This window comes from Mercenaria mercenaria, chromosome 1 (assembly GCF_021730395.1).
Source record: "Mercenaria mercenaria strain notata chromosome 1, MADL_Memer_1, whole genome shotgun sequence".
In the NCBI taxonomy this organism is placed as follows: domain Eukaryota; kingdom Metazoa; phylum Mollusca; class Bivalvia; order Venerida; family Veneridae; genus Mercenaria; species Mercenaria mercenaria.
In genome coordinates this window covers 101,253,957-101,274,292 of record NC_069361.1, presented here as the reverse complement: position 1 = coordinate 101,274,292, position 20,336 = coordinate 101,253,957, and the positions used below count along the sequence as shown (strand labels likewise).

General features: G+C 36.5%; 1 protein-coding gene across 5 annotated transcripts in view; it reads left to right on the top strand.

The window, feature by feature from the left end:
- LOC123563949 (lysosomal-trafficking regulator-like) overlaps positions 1-20,336 on the top strand; it is a 132,002-nt gene that overhangs the window by 25,157 nt on the left and 86,509 nt on the right. For 4 of the 5 annotated variants that reach the window (XR_008366313.1, XM_053518799.1, XM_053518789.1 and 1 more), the window contains 3 exons: positions 3,043-3,119; positions 17,473-17,635; positions 19,282-19,378. Coding sequence is in view for 4 of the 5 variants with exons in the window: in XM_053518799.1 (XP_053374774.1) it covers positions 3,043-3,119; positions 17,473-17,635; positions 19,282-19,378 (337 nt within the window). In the remaining variant the exon portion in view is untranslated. Of the gene's footprint in view, positions 1-3,042; positions 3,120-10,135; positions 10,231-17,472; positions 17,636-19,281; positions 19,379-20,336 lie in introns of those variants that run through there. The other variant, XM_053518801.1, reaches the window with a different exon arrangement.

Here is a 20,336-nt window from a genome sequence, read left to right as displayed (position 1 = left end):
AACCATGTGCTCTGCTGATAAGGGTGAGGCAAATGAGAACAATAATGTTGAGTTAAGGGAGAATCAATGTGCTCTGCTGATAATGGTGAGGTAAGGGAGAACAATAATGTTGAGGTAAGGGAGAATCAGTGTGCTCTGCTGATAATGGTGAGGTAAGGGAGAACAATAATGTTGAGGTAAGGGAGAATCAATGTGCTCTGCTGATAATGGTGAGGTAAGGGAGAACAATAATGTTGAGGTAAGTGAGAATCAATGTGCGCTGCTAATAATGGTGAGGTAAGGGAGAATCAATGTTCCCTTCTGATAAGGGTGAGGTAAATGAGAACAATAATGTTGAGGTAAGGGAGAATCAATGTGCTCTGCTGATAATGGTGAGATAAATGTGAACAATAATTATAATGTTGAGCAGAGATAAGGGTGAGATAAATGTGAACAATAATTATAATGTTGAGGTAAGGAGAATCAATGTGCTCTGCTGATGAGGGTGAGGTAAATGTGAACCATAATTATAATGTTGAGGTAAGGAGAATCAATGTGCTCTGCTGATAAGGGTGAGGTAAATGTGAACAGTAATTATAATGTTGAGGTAAGGAGAATCAATGTGCTCTGCTGATAAGGGTGAGGTAAATGTGAACAATAATTATAATGTTGAGGTAAGGAGAATCAATGTGCTCTGCTGATAAGGGTGAGGTAAATGAGAACAATAATGTTGAGGTAAGGGAGAATCAATGTGCTCTGCTGATAATGGTGAGGTAAATGTGAACAATAATTATAATGTTGAGGTAAGGAGAATCAATGTGCTCTGCTGATAAGGGTGAGGTAAATGTGAACAATAATTATAATGTTGAGGTAAGGAGAATCAATGTGCTCTGCTGATAAGGGTGAGGTAAATGAGAACAATAATTATAATGTTGAGGTAAGGAGAATCAATGTGCTCTGCTGATAAGGGTGAGGTAAATGAGAACAATAATGTTGAGGTAAGGGAGAATCAATGTGCTCTGCTGATAATGGTGAGGTAAGGGAGAACAATAATGTTTAGGTAAGGGAGAATCAATGTGCTCTGCTGATAATGGTTTGGTAAGGGAGAACAATAATGTTTAGGTAAGATAGGACACCTGTGGTCTCCTGATAATGTTGAATCAAATTGAACTTCAAATGCTGTATGTTTATATGAATGGCAAAGAAGAGATTGTGTATTTGGACAATCATGTTAATGTCAAGGTCAACATAAATAAAAATAGAAAAAATAGTATCGGCCCAAAACATCTAGTCTTGTCAAGAAAATTCAAGTGAAATGATACCTATAGTAAGCCTATATCAATACAAAGGGCTGGGGTTAGATGTACTAATAATTAATGTAGGAAAACCTGGCAGCTGAGAAGATAGATATTAAACATGTTTATGATTGATATCAATGAACATAATAATCTATCAGTGCAAGAAGTCAGTGAAGAAAATGAATATATTTTCTTAAAAAGTAGATGGTTTGTTCATGATATATAATAAACATGTTTTTTATTGAACTGCTCAATAGACATGTTCTCCACAATAATCAGTTCTTCAGTTTTGTCTGTACCAGACATCTTTTCAGTTTTATTACATAATTTCTATCAATGTAATTATTTTCAATGTTGCTTGTCATTGTAAATGTTAGACAGAATTCTCTACATATGTACCTTTAAAGGTTATTTGTTATGAAATCATGTCTGTATTTTTCGCTACGTGACATGACAAACATGACTATGTGATATGTTTACGGCCTTGAGAAAACCATTTTTGTTTATTCCCTAAGGTACATGATTAACATTAAAACAGGGCATATTTACAGTCATGAGGAATGTGGCTATCCTCTTTGCTAGTTAGAAAATTTATCATTTTGAAATTTATCTTTGCAGAAACATATCCTATATCCTATATTTCAGTGATAGTTTTTGTCTCTACAGAAACTTGTTCTCTCTATCAGTGATCATTTTAGCTTGACTATTCAAAGAAAAGGTAGAGCTATTGGACTCACCCTTTAGTTGATGTTGGCTTCCTGATTTGGTTAAGTTTTTGTATGTAAGCTGGTATCTCAGTAACCACTAATGGGAATGGATTGAAACTTAAATACACACTTATTCACTGTAGTGAAGTGGCTTACATTGCACAGGTTCTATAACTCTATTTTGCTTTTTACAAAATTATGCCCCATTTTCGACTAAGCAGATTTTGGTTAAGTTTTTGTATGTAAGCTGGTATCTCGGTACCCACAAATAGGAATAGATTGAAACTTCACACACTTACTGTGATGATTTGACATTAGTTGTACAGTTTTCATAACTTTTTTGCATTTTTACAAAATTATTCCACTTTTATGACTTTCATTTTCATTCATTTGACAAGGCTGTTGAATAGTCGAGCACCCCTTTTATGAATTTCATTTTCATACAATTGACAAGGCTGTTGAATAGGCGAGCATTGCTGTCCTCTGACATTTCTTGTTTCCACACAGAAATATATCTTATATTGTAGTGATACAGAAACATATACTTTATTTCAGTGATTTTTTTGTCCTTACAGAATTATATCCTGAATTTGAGTAATAACCTTTTTTCCTTTACAGAATCATACCCTGTACCTTCAATGATCATTTACATATCCTAATTTTGATGATCATTTTTATCCCTACGGAAATTATGGTATTTCTATGGAAATATATATTGTATTTCAAAGATCACTTTATGTCTTTTCAAAAACATGTTTTATATTTCATTGATATTTTTCTAACCTACTTTACTTACTTACTTTCTTACCTTTGTTTCGGTAATTATTTTTTGTTACAATGAAAATGTATTCTTTATTTCAGTACAATGTAATTATTTTTTGTCTCTACAGAAACATATCCTGTATTTCAGTAATCATTTTTTGTCCCTACAGAAACATATCCTGTATTTCAGTAATCATTTTTTGTCCCTACAGAAACATATCCTGTATTTCAGTAATCATTTTTTGTCCCTACAGAAACATATCCTATATTTCAGTAATAATTTTTTGTCCTTACAGAAACAGTCCTACCTGCTGAATGTTCTTGTAAAGATGTGTGCAGCTGAGATGAAAAAAGGACCACTACCAAATTTCAGGTGGGTACATGTGTCTTATTATCTATAACCTTACTCTGAAACCTTTTTAATTGTCCCCAGTCTTTTTTAAAGAAAAAAAGGGAACATAGCAAGCAGCATCTTGAGGTCCATCCTTCTGTCTGTCTGTCACACTTTGCGTCTGGTCCATAACTCTGCCATCCATGAAGGGATTTTAAAATAACTTGGCAGAAATGTTTCCCATAATAAGGCTATATGTCATGCTCAAGACCCAGGTCCCTGGTTCTAAGGTTAAGGTCACACTTAGAGGTCAAAGGTTAACAGGGTCTGTTTCATGTCCTGTCCATAACTCTGCCATTCATAAAGGGATTTTGAAATTAATTTGCGCAAATGTTCCTCATGATGGGATGATGTGTCCTGCACAAGAACCCAGATCCCTAGCTTCAAGATCAAGGTCACAGTTAGAGGTTAAAAGTTAACATGATCTGTTTCTTGTCCGATCCATAACTCTACCATTATCAAGGGATTTTAAAATTACTAGGCACAAATGTTTCCTATAAAAAGTTGATGTGTCATGTGCAAGATCCAGACACCTAGCTCTAAGGTCAAGGTCACACTTAGAAGTCAAAGGTTAACATAGTCTGTTTCTTGTCTGGTACATAACTCTGCCATTTATCAAGGGATTTGAAAATAATTTGACACGAATGATGAGGTGTGTTGCGCTTATGAACCGGTGTAATGGTCAGTTTTTTCCCCCATTCAGTTTCTTTCCTGGGGGAAAGCACAGACTAGTCAGTTTTAATGCCCCCGGCATCTGCTGATGCGGGAGGCATATAGTGATTGTCCTGTCCATTTTGTTCGTCCATCCGTCTGTCCGTCCGAATGAGGTTAACCAAATGGGACCGTTTCCTCTAGCATCAATACCCCTAACTAGAATGACTTGATACTAATGCAGATGTAACCTGTGACCATTCCTCATCTTCAGACATCACCTGACCTCAGTTTGCCCTTGACCTTGAACTTGACCTCGTTTTGGACTTTGGTTGCTTTGTATCGACAAGGCTGCCACTGGGGGCATCAAGCGTTTATTGAACACAGCTCCTTGTTTTCTCAGGGAAGAAACTGACTGGTCAGTTCTTCTGCCCCCCATCCCCCCCACACCAGTCAATTTTTATGCCCCCAAAGGGAGGCATATTAGTTTTCAACTGTTTGTCCGTTAGTTCGTTCATCACAACGTTAACTTTTTGCATGAAGGCACTTTACTCGCGAACCACTGCACCAAGGACCTTCAAACTTCACATGCTAATAGTACTTATTGAGTACACGACCCCTATTGACATTGGGGTCACCAGGTCAAAGGTCAAGGTCACCAGGTCAAAGGTCAAGGCGCTGCGGGGGCATTTGTCACAATTAGTGACAGCTCTTGTTTCCCTCTGAATTGCAACTGGTTACTCTTGATCATTCTTATGGGGGGAAAAACTAACTAGTCAATTCTTTCACACATCCCCTTGTCAGTTTTCCTGGCTAGTCAATTATTTCACCTGTAAGTGAATTGAAACTGGTTATTCTTGGTTATTCTTAACTAGTCTGTTTTTTATTTCCGATAGTCGCTTTTCATTTAAATTTCATATAAAAAAAAATTTATAAGTTTCATATTTTGTGTAAATTAAAGAAATGTTTTTAAATGAACTTATTTCAATTTCTGTTATATTTTTTTCAATTGATGGCCTTTTTAGCTCGACTATTCAAAGAATAGTAGAGCTATTGGACTCGCCCATGCGTCGGCGTCCTGATTTGGTCAAGGTTTTGTATGTAAGCTGGTATCTCAGTAACCACTTGCGGGAATGGATTGAAACTTCACACACTTATTCACTGTGATAAAATACCTACATTGCACAGGTTCCATAACTCTATTTTGCTTTTTTACAAAATTATGCCCCTTTTTTGACTTAGAAATTCTTGGTTAAGGTTTTGTATGTAAGCTGGTATCTCAGTAACTGCTTGTGGGAATGGATTGAAACTTCACACACTTATTCACTGTGATAAACTGACCTACATTGCACAGGTTCCATAACTCTGTTTTATTTTTTTACAAAATTATGCCCCTTTTTCGACTTCGAAATTCTTGGTTAAGGTTTTGTATGTAAGCTGGTATCTCAGTACCCACTGATGGGAATGGACTGAAACTTTACACACTTGTTCACTGTCATGATCTGACATGTACTGTGTAGGTCCGTTAACTCTACTTTGCATTTTTTCAAAATTATGCCCCTTTTTCTGACTTAGCAGTTTTTTGTTAATTTTTGTATGTAAACTGGTATCTCAGTATCCACTAATGGGAATCACACACTTGTTCACTGTCATTATCTGACATGCACTGTGTAGGTCCCATAACTCTACTTTGCATTTATTCAAAATTATGCCCCATTTTCAACTTTGCAGTTTTTGGTTAAGTTTTTGTATCTAAGCTGGTATTTCAGTATCGACTTATGGGAAAGGATTGAAACATCACACACTTTCCATTTTTTTTTTCTTACAAAATTATGCCCCTTTTTCGACTTTTGTATTCATTTAATTGACAAGGCTGTTGAATAGTCGAGCATTGCTGTCCTCTGACAGCTCTTGTTCCTGTTTCAGTTTCTTCTGAGATAAGGAAATTACTGCTGGTCAGTCCTTTTCCCACCTAGCCAGTACTTTACCAGTTAGGTGGGGGAAGTAAATTGACCGGTCAGTTCTTTCCCCCTTGCCAGTACATGACTTATTGGACGGGGGAAGAAATTAACCTGTCAATTCTTTCCCCATAGCCAGTACTTGACTTGTCATGTGGGGGTCTGTTCTTTTCCCCCTAGCCAGTACTTGACCTGTTGACCAGTCAATTTCTTCTCCTACCTGACAGGTCAAGGTCACAAAATGATTCATAACTATTCCGGCATATTTTGCGCAGACAACTGTAGCATTCTTGGGCTTACTTCGGGGGCATTTGTCACTAAAAGTGACAGCTCTTGTTCTTCCTACATTTCAGTAGACTTTAAACAGTCTTGTTGAAGTGAAAAACTTTAAGGTCTGTTTTTGCATATAATTTTTAGCTCGATTATTCGAAGAATAAGTAGAGCTATCCTACTCACCACGGCGTCGGCGTCACACCTTGGTTAAGTTTTTCGTACCAGTCCACATTTTGACAAAGTCTTTTGAGATAAAGCTTTGAAACTTTCAACACTTGTTTACCATCACCATGACCAGTTATAGGCAAGAGCACATAACTCCAGCAAGGATTTTGGCTGAATTATGGCCCCTTTTGACTTAGAAATCATGGTTAAGTTTTTTGTACCAGTTCACATTTTGACAAAGTCTTTTGAGATAAAGCTTTGAAACTTTCAGCACTTGTTTACCATCACCATGTCCAGTTATAGGCAAGAGAACATAACTCCTTCGAGGATTTTGGCTGAATTATGGCCCCTTTCGACTTAAAAATCTCGGTTAAGTTTTTCGTACCAGTTCATATTTTGACAAAGTCTTTTGAGATAAAGCTTTGAAACTTTCAACTTTTGTTTACCATCACCATGTCCAGTTATAGGCAAGAGAACATAACTCCATCAAGGATTTTGGCTGAATTATAGCCCTTTTTGACTTAGAAATCATGGTTAAGTTTTTCGTACTAGTTCATATTTTGACAAAGTCTTTTGAGATAAAGCTTTGAAACTTTCAACACCTGTTTACCATCACCATGTCCAGTTATAGGCAAGAGAACATAACTCCATCAAGGATTTTGGCTGAATTATAGCCCTTTTTGACTTAGAAATCATGGTTAAGTTTTTTGTACCAGTTCATATTTTGACAAAGTCTTTTGAGATAAAGCTTTGAAACTTTCAACACTTGTTAACCATCACCATGTCCAGTTATAGGCAAGAGAACATAACTCCATCAAGGATTTTGGCTGAATTATGGCCCTTTTTGACCTAGAAATCTTGGTTAAGTTTTTCGTACTAGTTCATATTTTGACAAAGTCTTTTGAGATAAAGCTTTGAAACTTTCAACACCTGTTTACCATCACCATGTCCAGTTATAGGCAAGAGTACATAACTCCATCAAGGATTTTGGCTGAATTATGGCCCCTTTTGACTTAGAAATCATGGTTAAGGTTTTCATACCAGTTAATATTTTGTGTAAAGTGTTTGACATATGGCTTTGAAACTTTTATCACTTGTTCAGTATAATAGTCTTTATCTGTAGGAAAGGGTGCATAACCCTGCCATCTATTTTGGCTGAATTTTGGCCCTTTTGGACTTGGAAATTTGTTCTGTTTTCATACAAATCTACGTTTTGTCAAAACTATTTGACATATTGCTTTTAAACTTTTGAACACTTGTTTATCATCATGATTTCAATCTGTAGGCAAGAGTACTAACTCTGACAACTATTTTGGCTGAATTATGGCCGTTTTTGGACTTTGAAATTGGTTCACACATTGCCATTTAGTGCAAGACTTATCGAAATCCACAAATACAGGAACATTGTTTGTCTAATCTTTTTTTCTTTTGTCTGAATATCTGTGGTAATATTTTGACCTCATTCTTCAATCAGTTCTTCGAATAGTCGAGCGCGCTGTCATCCGACAGCTCTTGTTTAAATTCTGCAGTCGACTGACTTTTTTTTCTCGAAGATGATATAGGATTTTTTAAGACTGCCCGAAAATACTCAGTATCTCTGTAATAGCAGTTCTGTTCTCCAAATATTCATATGGTCATAAGTTTACATATACTTCCTTGAAAATGGAGTAGAATACATAGATTTAGTTTTCTATTGTTGCTTTTAATCTGTATTCAGCAATTTTGTTCACTGGAGATAACTCCTGAGGCTATTCAAATTTTGTATAATTGTATATGCCCCTTTTTAGCTCACCTGAGCACAAAGTGCTCAAAGGTGAGCTTTTGTGATCACCCTGTGTCTGTCGTCCGTCCATCTGTCAGTCATCCGTCGTCAACAATTTGACTGTTAACACCCTAGAGGTCACATTTTTGGCCCAATCTTAATGAAACTTGGTCAGAATGTTACCCTTAATAAAATCTTGGACGAGTTCGATATTGGGTCATCTGGGATCAAAAACTAGGTCACCAGGTCAAATCAAAGGAAAAGCTTGTTAACACTCTAGAGGTCACAATTTTGGCCCAATCTTAATGAAACTTGGTCAGAATGTAACCTTCAATAAAATCTTGGATGAGATTGATATTGGGTCATCTAGGGTCAAAAACTAGGTCACTGGGTCAGATCAAAAGAAAAGCTTGTTAACACTGTAGAGACCACATTTATGACTGTATCTTCATGAATCTTGGCCAGAATATTAACCTTATTGGTCTCAAGATCCAGTTTGAATCTGGGTTATGTAGGATCAAAAACTAGGCCACCAGGTCAAATCAAACGAAAAGCTAGTTAACACTGTAGAGGCACATTTATGACCATATCTTAATGAAACTTGGTCAGAATGTTGATCTTGATGAACTGTAGGTCAGATCAAAGCTTGGTCAGGTGGGGTCAAAACCTAGGTCATTAGGTCAAATCAAAGGAACAGCTTGTTAACACTCTAGAGGCCACATTTATGACTCTATCTTCATGAAACTTAGTCAGAATGTTACTCTTGATGATCTTTAGGTCAAGTTCGAATCTGGGTCAGGTGGGGTCAAAAACTAGGTCACCATGTCAAATCAAAGGAAAAGCTAGTTAACACTTTAGAGACTACATTTATGACCATATTTTAATGAAACTTGGTCAGAATGTTAATCTTGATGATCTTTAGGTCAGAAGGTCAGGTGAGCGATACAGGGCCTTCATGGCCCCCTTGTCTTAAAACATAGATAATTAAGAATCAAGAAAGATGATGTCAGAATATATAAGAGTAATGATTTTAAAAAAATGTAAAAAGATGATCTAGTCAGTAGCCAGACTCTATAAATTGTTTTATTGTATATATCTTACTACAAATACTGCCTCGGTAGCCTAGTGGAAGAGCGCCGACGCTTTGAGTGTGGGAGGTCATGGGCTTGACCCCTGGCCGCGCCATACCAAAGATGAAAAAAATGGTACTAGTAGCTTCCTTGCTTGGCCTCAGCATTGAGATTACAGTACTAGGACTGGTCAGCCCGGTGTCAGTATAATGTTACTCAGGGTGAGGTATCATGTCCCAAGTCTACGGCGTGGTATTCCAGTGAGGTGCAGCACTATAAAGTTGGGCATTGTGCTCACCTACAAGTAGACACTGTTGTTCATATGATTGAAAAATAGTTGCAAAAGATGTTAAAGCTGAACACACACACACTTACTATAAATACTAACCATTACATCACTTGTTGACAGCTCATATAAGACACAACTGCTCAGCCTCACATGCCCTCAACTTCATGTAAGTGACTTTACAACAAGTGAAAGATTGTTTCTCAAATATTGATGGTATTGTGGATGAAAAGAGCAAAACATTAAAAATATTTATAAGTTTGTGAAAACTATGTAAAAAAGAAAGTGCCAAGATAGAAATAAAGAGAAGTTATATAATAAAGAAGGTCAGTAAACAGTTAGAGTGTGCCTTCTAGTCATAGTAGCACACCTAGTTTAATAATGGCCATTAAAGCTGAATATTAATCTGTTATTAATAGAGCAATTACAATAATTTGTTTGTTATTACAGTGTTTATGATAAGTTATCTGTGTGATAAATTCAGCATGTACTTTAGATATCATTATTCGGTCAAGTTCACTGATACATTAGATAGTTAAACAACTGCACTTACTGATACTGACACACTTTCACTATGTACTTAAATTCATAACTTGCTGATCTCTGTCCGCACATTTAAATTTGCTTCTAGAAGTAGCTGTCAAAGTAGAAGTTCTGAGGAAATGGGCAAAAAAAGTCCAAAAGAAAATAATTTATAGTCAGTTTATGGTACTGTTGTAATCTTGGTATCTGAATATGATTATATGACCCTAATTAATTTATGTTTATTGTCCGTATAAGGACTATATTATAAAGATATAATCAGATAAAGCTGTTGATAATGTTATGAAAAGTTATCAGTATGTATTTGGCTTCTGTGAGCAATACCTTCAAAAGATTTTAGATGGATTACTTTCTCCTTAAATATGTCTGGAAATAACAAATTAAGGTAGTGGACATGTTTTTATTATTAAAACTAAAAATCAACTATAGCACATACCCCTGAATAAATGTCCTTGTTGCATTTTTGCAAAAGGGGGTGGGGTGAGGGGTTTTTGTTGGCTCTAAATTTTTGTAAGTGAATATCAACATTTACTGTAAGTCAAAGTTTACATGAATGAATTTTAACCTATTTGACCAAAAGTACATAGGTATTAACTCACGCTTTAAGTTGCATTTATTTTTCAAGTTGTTTAGAATTTTTTGCAGCTTTATCGTTTTTCTAGAACAAAATTAATGAAGTTTAAAAAATTTATCAAGCAGTCCCGACAACATACTATTTATCATTCCTCAGGTTAATTTGTAACTCAAGTCTGATGTATGTTATTTTGATTAAATTTTGTTTCCATGTTTTTATACAAATCTGGTATTATAATAATAATTAATAGTAAAACAATTAAAAGCAGTTTTGTAGTTTTAAAACCAGTCTTTATAGATTGCTAATTATGTCTCCCCCAGGAGACATATTGTTTTTGCCCTGTCCGTCTGTCCGTCCGTCCGTACGTCACACTTCATTTCCGAGCAATAACGGGAGAACCATTTGACCTAGAACCTTCAAACTTTATAGGGTTGTAGGGCTGCTGGAGTAGACGACCCCTATTGTTTTTGGGATCACTCTGTCAAAGGTCAAGGTCACAGGGGCCTGAACATTGAAAACCATTTCCGATCAATAACTAGAGAACCACTTGACCCAGAATGTTGAAACTTCATAGGATGATTGGTCATGAAGAGTAGATGACCCCTATTGATTTTGGAGTTACTCCATCAAAGGTCAAGGTCACAGGGGCCTGAACATTGAAAACCATTTCCGATTAATAACTGGAGAACCACTTGACCCAGAATGTTGAAACTTCATAGGATGATTGAACATGAAGAGTAGATGACCCCTATTGATTTTGGGGTCACTCCATCAAAGGTCAAGGTCACAGGGGCCTGAACATAGAAAACAATTTCCGATCAATAACTGGAGAACCACTTGACCCAGAATGTTGAAACTTCATAGGATGATTGTACATGCAAAGTAGATGACCCCTATCAATTTTGGGGTCATTCCATTAAAGGTCAAGGTCACAGGGGCCTGAACATTGAAAACCATTTTCAGGTCAGTAACTTGAGAACCACTTGACCCAGAATGTTGAAACTTAATAGGATGATTGGTCATGCAGAGTAGATGACCCCTAACGATTTTAGGGTCACTCTGTGAAAGGTCAAGGCCACAGGGGCCTGAACATTGAAAACCATTTCCGGTCAGTAACTTGAGAACCCCTTGACCCAGAATGATGAAACTTCATAGGATGATTGGTCATGCAGAGTAGATGACCCCTAACGATTTTGGGGTCACTCTGTTAAAGGTCAAGGCCACAGGGGCCTGAACATGGAAAACCATTTCCAATCAATAACTTGAGAACCTCTCGACCCAGAATGTTGAAACTTCATAGGATGATTGTTCATACAGAGTAAATGACCCCTATTGTTTTTGGGGTCACTCCATTAAAGGTCAAGGTCACAGGGGCCTGAACATTGATAACCAGTTCCGATCGATAACTTGAGAACCACTTGACCCAGAATGTTGAAACTTCATAGGATGATTGAACATGCAGAGTAGATGACCCCTATTGATTTTAGATTCAGTCAATTAAAGGTCAAGGTCACAGTGGCCTGTTCATGTAAAATCATTTTTTGGAAATAACTTGAGAACCACTTGACCTACAATGTTGAAACTTAATAGGATGATTGGACATGCGGAGTAGATGACCCCTATTTATTTTGAGGTCACTTGATCAAAGGTCAAGGTCACAGGAGCCTGAACAGTGACTTGAGAACCACTAGGCCAAGAGTGTTGAAATTTAGCGGGATGACTGGACATGCCAAGTAGATGATCCCTATTGCAGCCAACCATCAGTGTCTCTTTGACTTTCGCTCCTGACACCTATTGACTTCTTGCCTATAGGACTTTGCATTTGGGTAGACATGCGCTTTTTTACAAAGCATTTTCTAGTTATTGTATGTTTTTGCTATAATTTAGAAACAATAGGTTTGTTGGCTCTTCGAAAACAGCCCAAGAGAATTGTTAAGAAATTAATCCAAACTATGAGTAGCACCTGAAATTTTGATATTATAAATGTATTGAATGGCTTCCCAGTTAATTGTCAAAACTATTGCCTGAGGTTTGAGTATAAGGGTTGGTCTTGGTAAGGGGCAGACATCTGATAGTTTAGGGTCCAGTATCCTAAATTCAAGGTCACTCAGTGGTCAAGTATTGTAAAAGTGCTGGTAAAGTTTTATGGCAAGATTCTCATTTCACTGTATTTTTAACTACTGCCCCTGTTATCATCAGACTTCACATAAGGGCTGTTCTTGCTGGGGAGCAGACATCTATTAATTTAGTGTCAAGTACCTCAAAGGACAAGGTCACTAGGGTCAGATGTTGTAATTAATTCTAGTTAAAGTTTATTGCATGGTTCTAACTCATAATGTTTCATAGTACTGATTATTATAAGTTACTAGCTTTGTATCGGGAAATATGCACGAGTTCTTCAGTGGAAATATTGCGCAACTTTAGGAGCGCAATATTCTTCCACTGAAGAGCGAGTGCATATTTCCTGATGCAAAGATAATAACTTTTTTATTACATACGCATCTACACGTATAATTCCTCCACCACTGATTCATGTGGGGAAGTTGGCAGTTACTTGCGGAGAACAGGTTTGTACTGGTACAGAATCCAGGAACACTAGTTAAGTTAACTGCCCGCCGTTACAGGACTGAAATACTGTTGAAAAACGGCGTTAAACCCAAAACAAACAAATTCTACACGTATAAATATTATGTAAATATCATAAATTTATTCAATAGCCTGAATAGGATTGACAATTCTGAACTAAAAAGAAAAAAATAGTGCAACAACACACACTGAATTACGTCACGCACCCAATATGAAATTCAGGCGTCGGTGTATTGAAAAATATTGACGTTTCCGGTACCAGTGTAACTTAATGGGGAATAGAAACGAGTATGTAATAATGCTTCATACCCCTACTTCCTCTGTTCCACTCCCTCCCCACACATTATACCCCTCTTCCAAAAGATATTTTTTTACCTTTCTCACATTTAAACTTATGTCTTATATTGATTCTTAAATTCCCTAAAACTCCCATGTGCCATCTCTTTCTTCCCCAACATTTACACACACATGTTATATCTTATTTAGGTAATATTCCTAATACCCTCCCCCCACTCCCCTTTTTATCTCATATGTACATATGTATTCTTGGTATCCCTTATCATTTTTGAGTCGGCTAAACGCTGTCAAGCGTTTGACGAGTCCTTGCTATCGCACGATTTCTCATTCTTAAATGGCCTCACAACACAGCGAAGTGATGTAGTTCCATTGGATTGTCTCTAATTTCAAAGAGTTCATTGATCGAATGAAGTTCATTTATGTCAATCCTATTTGCTATGACCAATATACGATGTAATCTGTCATATTTATGACTTGTAATTGTGCAATACTCGAATAAAGCCACGTATTTTCTTCCGCGGTAACTCATTAAGCATAAACACGCATAACGATTCTGCGGGATTTGGTAATACATTTGTGCATATGATTATGGTGACGAATTTTATGCCCTTTTGTCACAAAATAGCAAATATGATGTTCACAAATTCAAATAAAAACTGCATATTAACTTATTAGCCAAATTATCCATTTGTTACCCTGTCCGTTTCAAAAAATAATCTTTAAAATCATTGCGCAAATAACAAATTTATTGTGCTGTGCATTTTATGAATTGCACAGACTTACAAAGCTTGCGTAACATCCAGCGAAAGACAAAATATAGTTCCAGAACACACTGCTAGTATTTTATTGAGTGGGTACCTCTGAAAGCATTGGAATGTCTCTTATCAAAGAGTTTACCACATCGATGAAATTAAATTATGACAGCTTCATTTTAAATGACCCGAATAAGATATGTTCAGTACGTTAATTCTTCCGCGAGACTTCGCGGATGAATCCTAACTACATTCTGGACACTTCTCGGCGAACACGCGTGACCTGTTTATAACAACGCTTCTACGACTTTGCGTGGGTTGAATTTTGCAGTCAGTAAACGGATAAATTATCGGAAGAAGAAGCTCTTACTGGTTTGTTTAGTTACTACTGATATTAAAAATGATTTTAATTCTTATTTTTCGAGAAATAAACAAATCGGCGAAACATTAAATTGTATTTTCTTGTAGTTTTTGAAATCGAAAGTAGATCGTCTATGTTTGGCTGCTTTGACGAAACGAAACAACTTTTTTATGAAAAGATTTAAATAAGAGGTAATTTAACCGTAAACTTCAATGTCAGATACTGCCAATTGCTGCTAAATGTCATCACAATTTATAAAATATATTGTTGAAACTGGAGAAAAGTGTAATCGTATCCGGATATAATATTTTGGGTAAATATCGAGCTATGTTATGAAATTTTAACATTCAAGTAACATACATGATAGATATTATTGTAACAGAAATTATTCTAGAATTTATTTTTATTACACCTACATATAATCTATGTCAGACTCGTATTCTAGTCCTGAGGCGTGATCTGAAAGTAAAAAGATGAAGTGACAGTCATACTTTGGATATTGTAATACTAGAAAGAATCTAGGTAATATTTAGAAATTGAAACAAAAGATTTTCAGTTAAAATTGCACCAAAGGCTGTATCAAGCGTCTACATATTCAAAAATTTCTTGTGGTAATACCCCAAACCCTACTTGCAGGAGGGGGTATCCTCCCAGACCCTTCCCCCATATTGCCACTTTACAGTTTGATACATTTGCCCTTTTACCACCTGCCGCAATGCCCGTTTCAAAATCTTACTGCAATTTAAAGCGGAAAGAAACACCCCTCCCCACACCCACCCTGCTACCGACCAAGTAAAAATGGCTCAAACATTTTTCTGCCCAGTCTGGGCCTGTCTGTCTACATGTATCAAAATGGATAATTGAAAGTGGATGGACTTCGGGATAACAGACATGATTTTTAAGGGGTTAACAGGTCTGAAATAGAATAAATGATAGTTTTAACTAAAAAAGAACTGCATTTATTAATATCGGTTACACTATATATTGATACTCAGCAACATTTACATACATGTATCTCTAAACGCAAAAGTAAGTATACTTTAAATTCACATCACTTATAATATGATTTAACAATACCTAACATATGACAAGGCTATCGCCAGGCCCATTATAATATCTGTAAAATATCAGTTCTTTCGTCCATCCGTTACAAATTGTATGTGGCAATCCACGCTGTAAAATTTTAATATTACGAATTGTCATATTCAAATTTCATCATGTGCGAATATATACCTGCCGATAATTGCCTCTTTTGGCAATGCCGGAGGCAAATGTTTACTGGAAAAATATATAAAGTCATGGGCAGTATCTTAGTGTCAGCTGTCAAATTGTAGTTTGTACTTTCAACATTTTTATTTCTGCGAGCAACTTCAATTATAGAGAAATATATTGGGTTTAAATACTTGTATAATGTCAATCAAAGTTTTACTAGGCATCGACCGAATGTTCATTTTATTTATTGTAACAAAATCTCTCTTTAGTTGGGGAAAAAAACTGAAAACAAACTGAAACTGGTAGACTATACTGTCAGTACATCAATCATTAGCCGACTCAGGCCCTTCAGGCCTTTGATTAGCTCACCTAAGCCAAAGGCTCATGGTGGGCTTTTGTGACCGCTCAGTGTCCGTCGTCTGTCGTCCATCCGTCAACAATTTGTAAAAAAATCTTCTTCTTGAAAACCACTTGGCATAATTACATCAAACTCCACAGGACTGATCCTTGGGTGGTCCCCTTTTAATATTGTTCAAAGAATTGAATTCCATGCAGAACTCTGGTTGCCATGGCAACCGAAAAGAAAAACTTTAAAAATCTTCTTGTCCAAAACCACAGGGCCTAGGGCTTTGGTATCTGGTGTGTAGCATCATCTAGTGGTCCTCTATGAAAATTATTCAAATTATCCTCCTAGGGTCAAATATGGCCCCGCCCTGGGGGTCACATGGTTTATATAGACTTATATAGGGAAAACTTTGAAAATCTTCTTGTACAAAACCACATGGCCTAGGGCTTTGATATTTGGTATGTAGCATCATCTAGTGGTCCTCTACCAAGATTGTTCAAATTATCCCCCTAGGGTCAAATATGGCCCCACCTGGGGGTCCCAAGTTTTACATAGACTTATATAGGAAAAAAAGTTTAAAAATCATCTTGTCTGAAACCACAACACTTAGACCTTTGATATTTGGTTTGAAGCATTGTCTTATGGTCCTCAACCAAAATTGTTCAAATTGTACCCCTTGGGTGAAAAGAGGCCCTGCCCTGGGGGTCCCAAGTTTTATATAGACTTATATAGGAAAAAGCTTTAAAAATCTTGTCTGACCTAGGCTTTTGATATTTGGTATGATGCATTGTCTAGTAGTCCTCTACCAAAATTGTTCAAATTATGCCCCTGGGGTTAAAAGAGGCCCCGCCCTGAGGTCACTTAGTTATTATGTGAGTTATATATAGGAAAAATACTTAAAAAATCATCTGATCCTATTTCCAAGACTGTTTAATTATAATTACCTGATGACCCCAAGTAATATGATGTCACTTGACTGTGAGCTTGACCTACTGACCTACTTTCTTGTTTTTTTAACATACAGCCTTGAAATTTTGATGACGTACACAGTTTGCACACAAATCGTGAAACTGAACTTCTTTGACCATGAATGTGACCTACTGACTTTCTTAATTTTTTATCATCAGTTTGACATTTGAAACAATTTGTAGCTCATATTATTCAGGTGAGCGATCCAGGGTCATCATGACCCTCTTGTTTTTAACATCCATCACACAGATCATTCACATTCTTAGTATCTCTCACACCTCCTGCCTCTCCCCCTAACCCACCTTCCATTTTGTTTTACATTTCTTATACTTACATATATTTCCATAATTGTTTCAAAAATTCTGCACATAACCCCACCCACTTCCCTATCCCCTTCCCAATACAAACACCCACCCCACAGAAAATATTATCATGTCTCACAACCCCTTGTATCTTGTAATACATTGGTAATGGCATTCTATTCTCCATTAACCTACATCTTATTTATACCTGATTGACTTACATTTCAGTGACATGAAGAGTGTATGTAGCCAGCTATGTAAAGAGTTCATGAGTGACATTCTACATATTACCAGTAGATCAGAAGATGATGACGTAACACAGCTACAGAAATATCTCCTGGAAGGGCGGGGCTGGATCCTGCTGAAAGTTATTCACAACAAAGGCATTCAGGTAGTACACTTTCTGGTATGGAAGAATTGTCAGGCTGTTAAGAGGTACTGCTAACTTGGGGTCTTACTTTTTAAAACTGCCTTTGTCCTGTTATGCACCCTTGCTTTATTTTACAAGCCTCTAGCTATAGTTTAAATTTTCATACAGAATGCCAGCTGAATTCAGTTATGCAATTATAATATTTTTATACTGATATAGAAATAGATATGTATTATAATTTTTATTTATATCTTTTCATTCAAATTTAAATATATGTAATTTTTGTGCACTTAGATTAACCCTAAACTGTTGGAATTTGTGTTGTGCATACCTCAGAAAATGTACAACCTAGAATCATCAAACATCGCAGGACTGTTGTTTAGCAGGTGAAGATGTGCACCTAAAGCTTTGTTTGGAATTTCAGTAAGCTAGACCAGAGTTATGGCCTTTGATTTTGTCAAAAATATGCGTTAAAGGCCTAGAAGATCTCAAAAGTATTTGACCTAGAGTCATGAAACCCTATAAAAATGTTACTCATAATGTGACATTGTGCACCTAGGGTCTTGTATGGGATTTCATCTTGACAGACCAGAGTAATGGCCCATGATTAAGACATAAATATGCATTTTATAAGGGCCTAGAAGTTTGTGTTGTATGTACCTCAAGAAGTGTTTGACCAAGAGTCATGAAACAACAGAATTAGTATAGAGCATGTGAAGTTGTACATCTAGGGTTTTGTTTAGGATTTCACTGAGCTACATTAGAAGTATGACCCTTGACAATGTCAAAAAAGTACTTGACCTAGAGTCATGAGACATAGGATTGTTATTCATATGTACCTAGGGTTTTGTTTTGGATTTGACTGAACTACATTAGAAGTATGACCCTTGACAATGTCAAAAAAGTATTTGACCTAGAGTCATGAAACATAGGATTGTTATTCATATGCACCTAGGGTTTTGTTTTGGATTTCACTGAGCTACATTAGAAGTATGACCCTTGACAGTGTCAAAAAAGTACTTGACCTAGAGTCATGAAACATAGGATTGTTATTCATATGCACCTAGGGTTTTGTTTTGGATTTCACTGAGCTACATTAGAAGTATCACCCTTGACAATGTCAAAAAAGTACTTGACCTAGAGTCATGAGACATAGGATTGTTATTCATATGTACCTAGGGTTTTGTTTTGGATTTGACTGAACTACATTAGAAGTATGACCCTTGACAATGTCAAAAAAGTATTTGACCTAGAGTCATGAAACTTAGGATTGTTATTCATATGCACCTAGGGTTTTGTTTTGGATTTGACTGAACTACATTAGAAGTATGACCCTTGACAGTGTCAAAAAAGTACTTGACCTAGAGGCATGAATCATAGGATTGTTATTCATATGCACCTAGGGTTTTGTTTTGGATTTCACTCAGCCAGAATATAGTTATTGCCCATAAATTGATCAAAAATATGCAGAAAGGTAATTATAAAAGTTTGTGTCACACATATCTAAAAAAGTATGTGACCTGGAGTCATGACACTATGGGAATGTTGTTCAGCAAGTGTATTACTGAAAGCTTTGAATTGTCATTGTAATATACAGCCGTACAGCAACAGGAAGTGGAGGCACCATTATTCTATGAACACATTTCCAGTTTATTATTAACTTTCAGACTCTGACAGGATACAGAGATTTTGCCAACCTGCTTGTATCACTGTTACCATGGTGCTTGAAATTTCCTCTCAAACCTGTTGATGGTCAAAATATAGGTATGTTTTAACAATGATAGCTGTATATATTATACCAGATTTTGATTATACCTGTACTGGCTGACAAGGTAAATGTTATATGAAGGTCAGCAATATAATATAAAAATATAATTATTTGAACCAGGAGTTCCTGAATTTCACTTTTACAACATCCGCATGCCCTGTTTGCAGGCCCCCTTGAGGTTCTTACAAGCAACCTTAGTATGAACTCATATGCAACATGCATACATACTGTTTCTAGGCCTCTTTGAAGCTCTTGTAAGCAACCTCAGTATTGACTAGTAACTGGACGTTTCATCATGCCCTCACACATTTATGGGGAGTGGGGAGGGGGGGGGAGGCATATAGCGTTGCTGCTGTCGGTACGTATGTACAGGTACGTCTGTACGTCTTGAAATCTTGTGTGTCCAACTGCTCCCACACTATTAGCCTGATTTGCTTCAAACTTTCACAGATGAACAGCCTAGATGTGCAGATGACCATAAAGGAAGGATTTTTTTCTGTGACTATTTCTACTGCAGTTATGGCCCTTTGATAGTTTTGCTATTTACAATATAGAGAAAACTATTGTGTGTCCAACTGCTCCCACACTATTAGCCTGATTTGCTTCAAACCTTCACAGATAAACATTCTAGATGTGCAGATGACCATAAAGGAAGGAATTTTTTCTGTGACTATTTTTACCGCAGTTATGGCCCTTTGATATTTTTTGCTATATAGATGATGGCACAGTATATGGGGGCATCCATGTCCTATGGACACAATTCTAGTTTTTAATCTATCAGTCAGAATTGAAGAAAGACTCTCCCTCTAACCTATGTTTTGACTTGATATTGTACATTCATATTAGAGCAGTTAGGCTTAATATATCAGCAGAATGCATTTTACAGTATTGCACTAGTGTAATTAATCTGATGTTACAGACAGTTGTTAGTTTTAGGTAACGATTTACAACAGT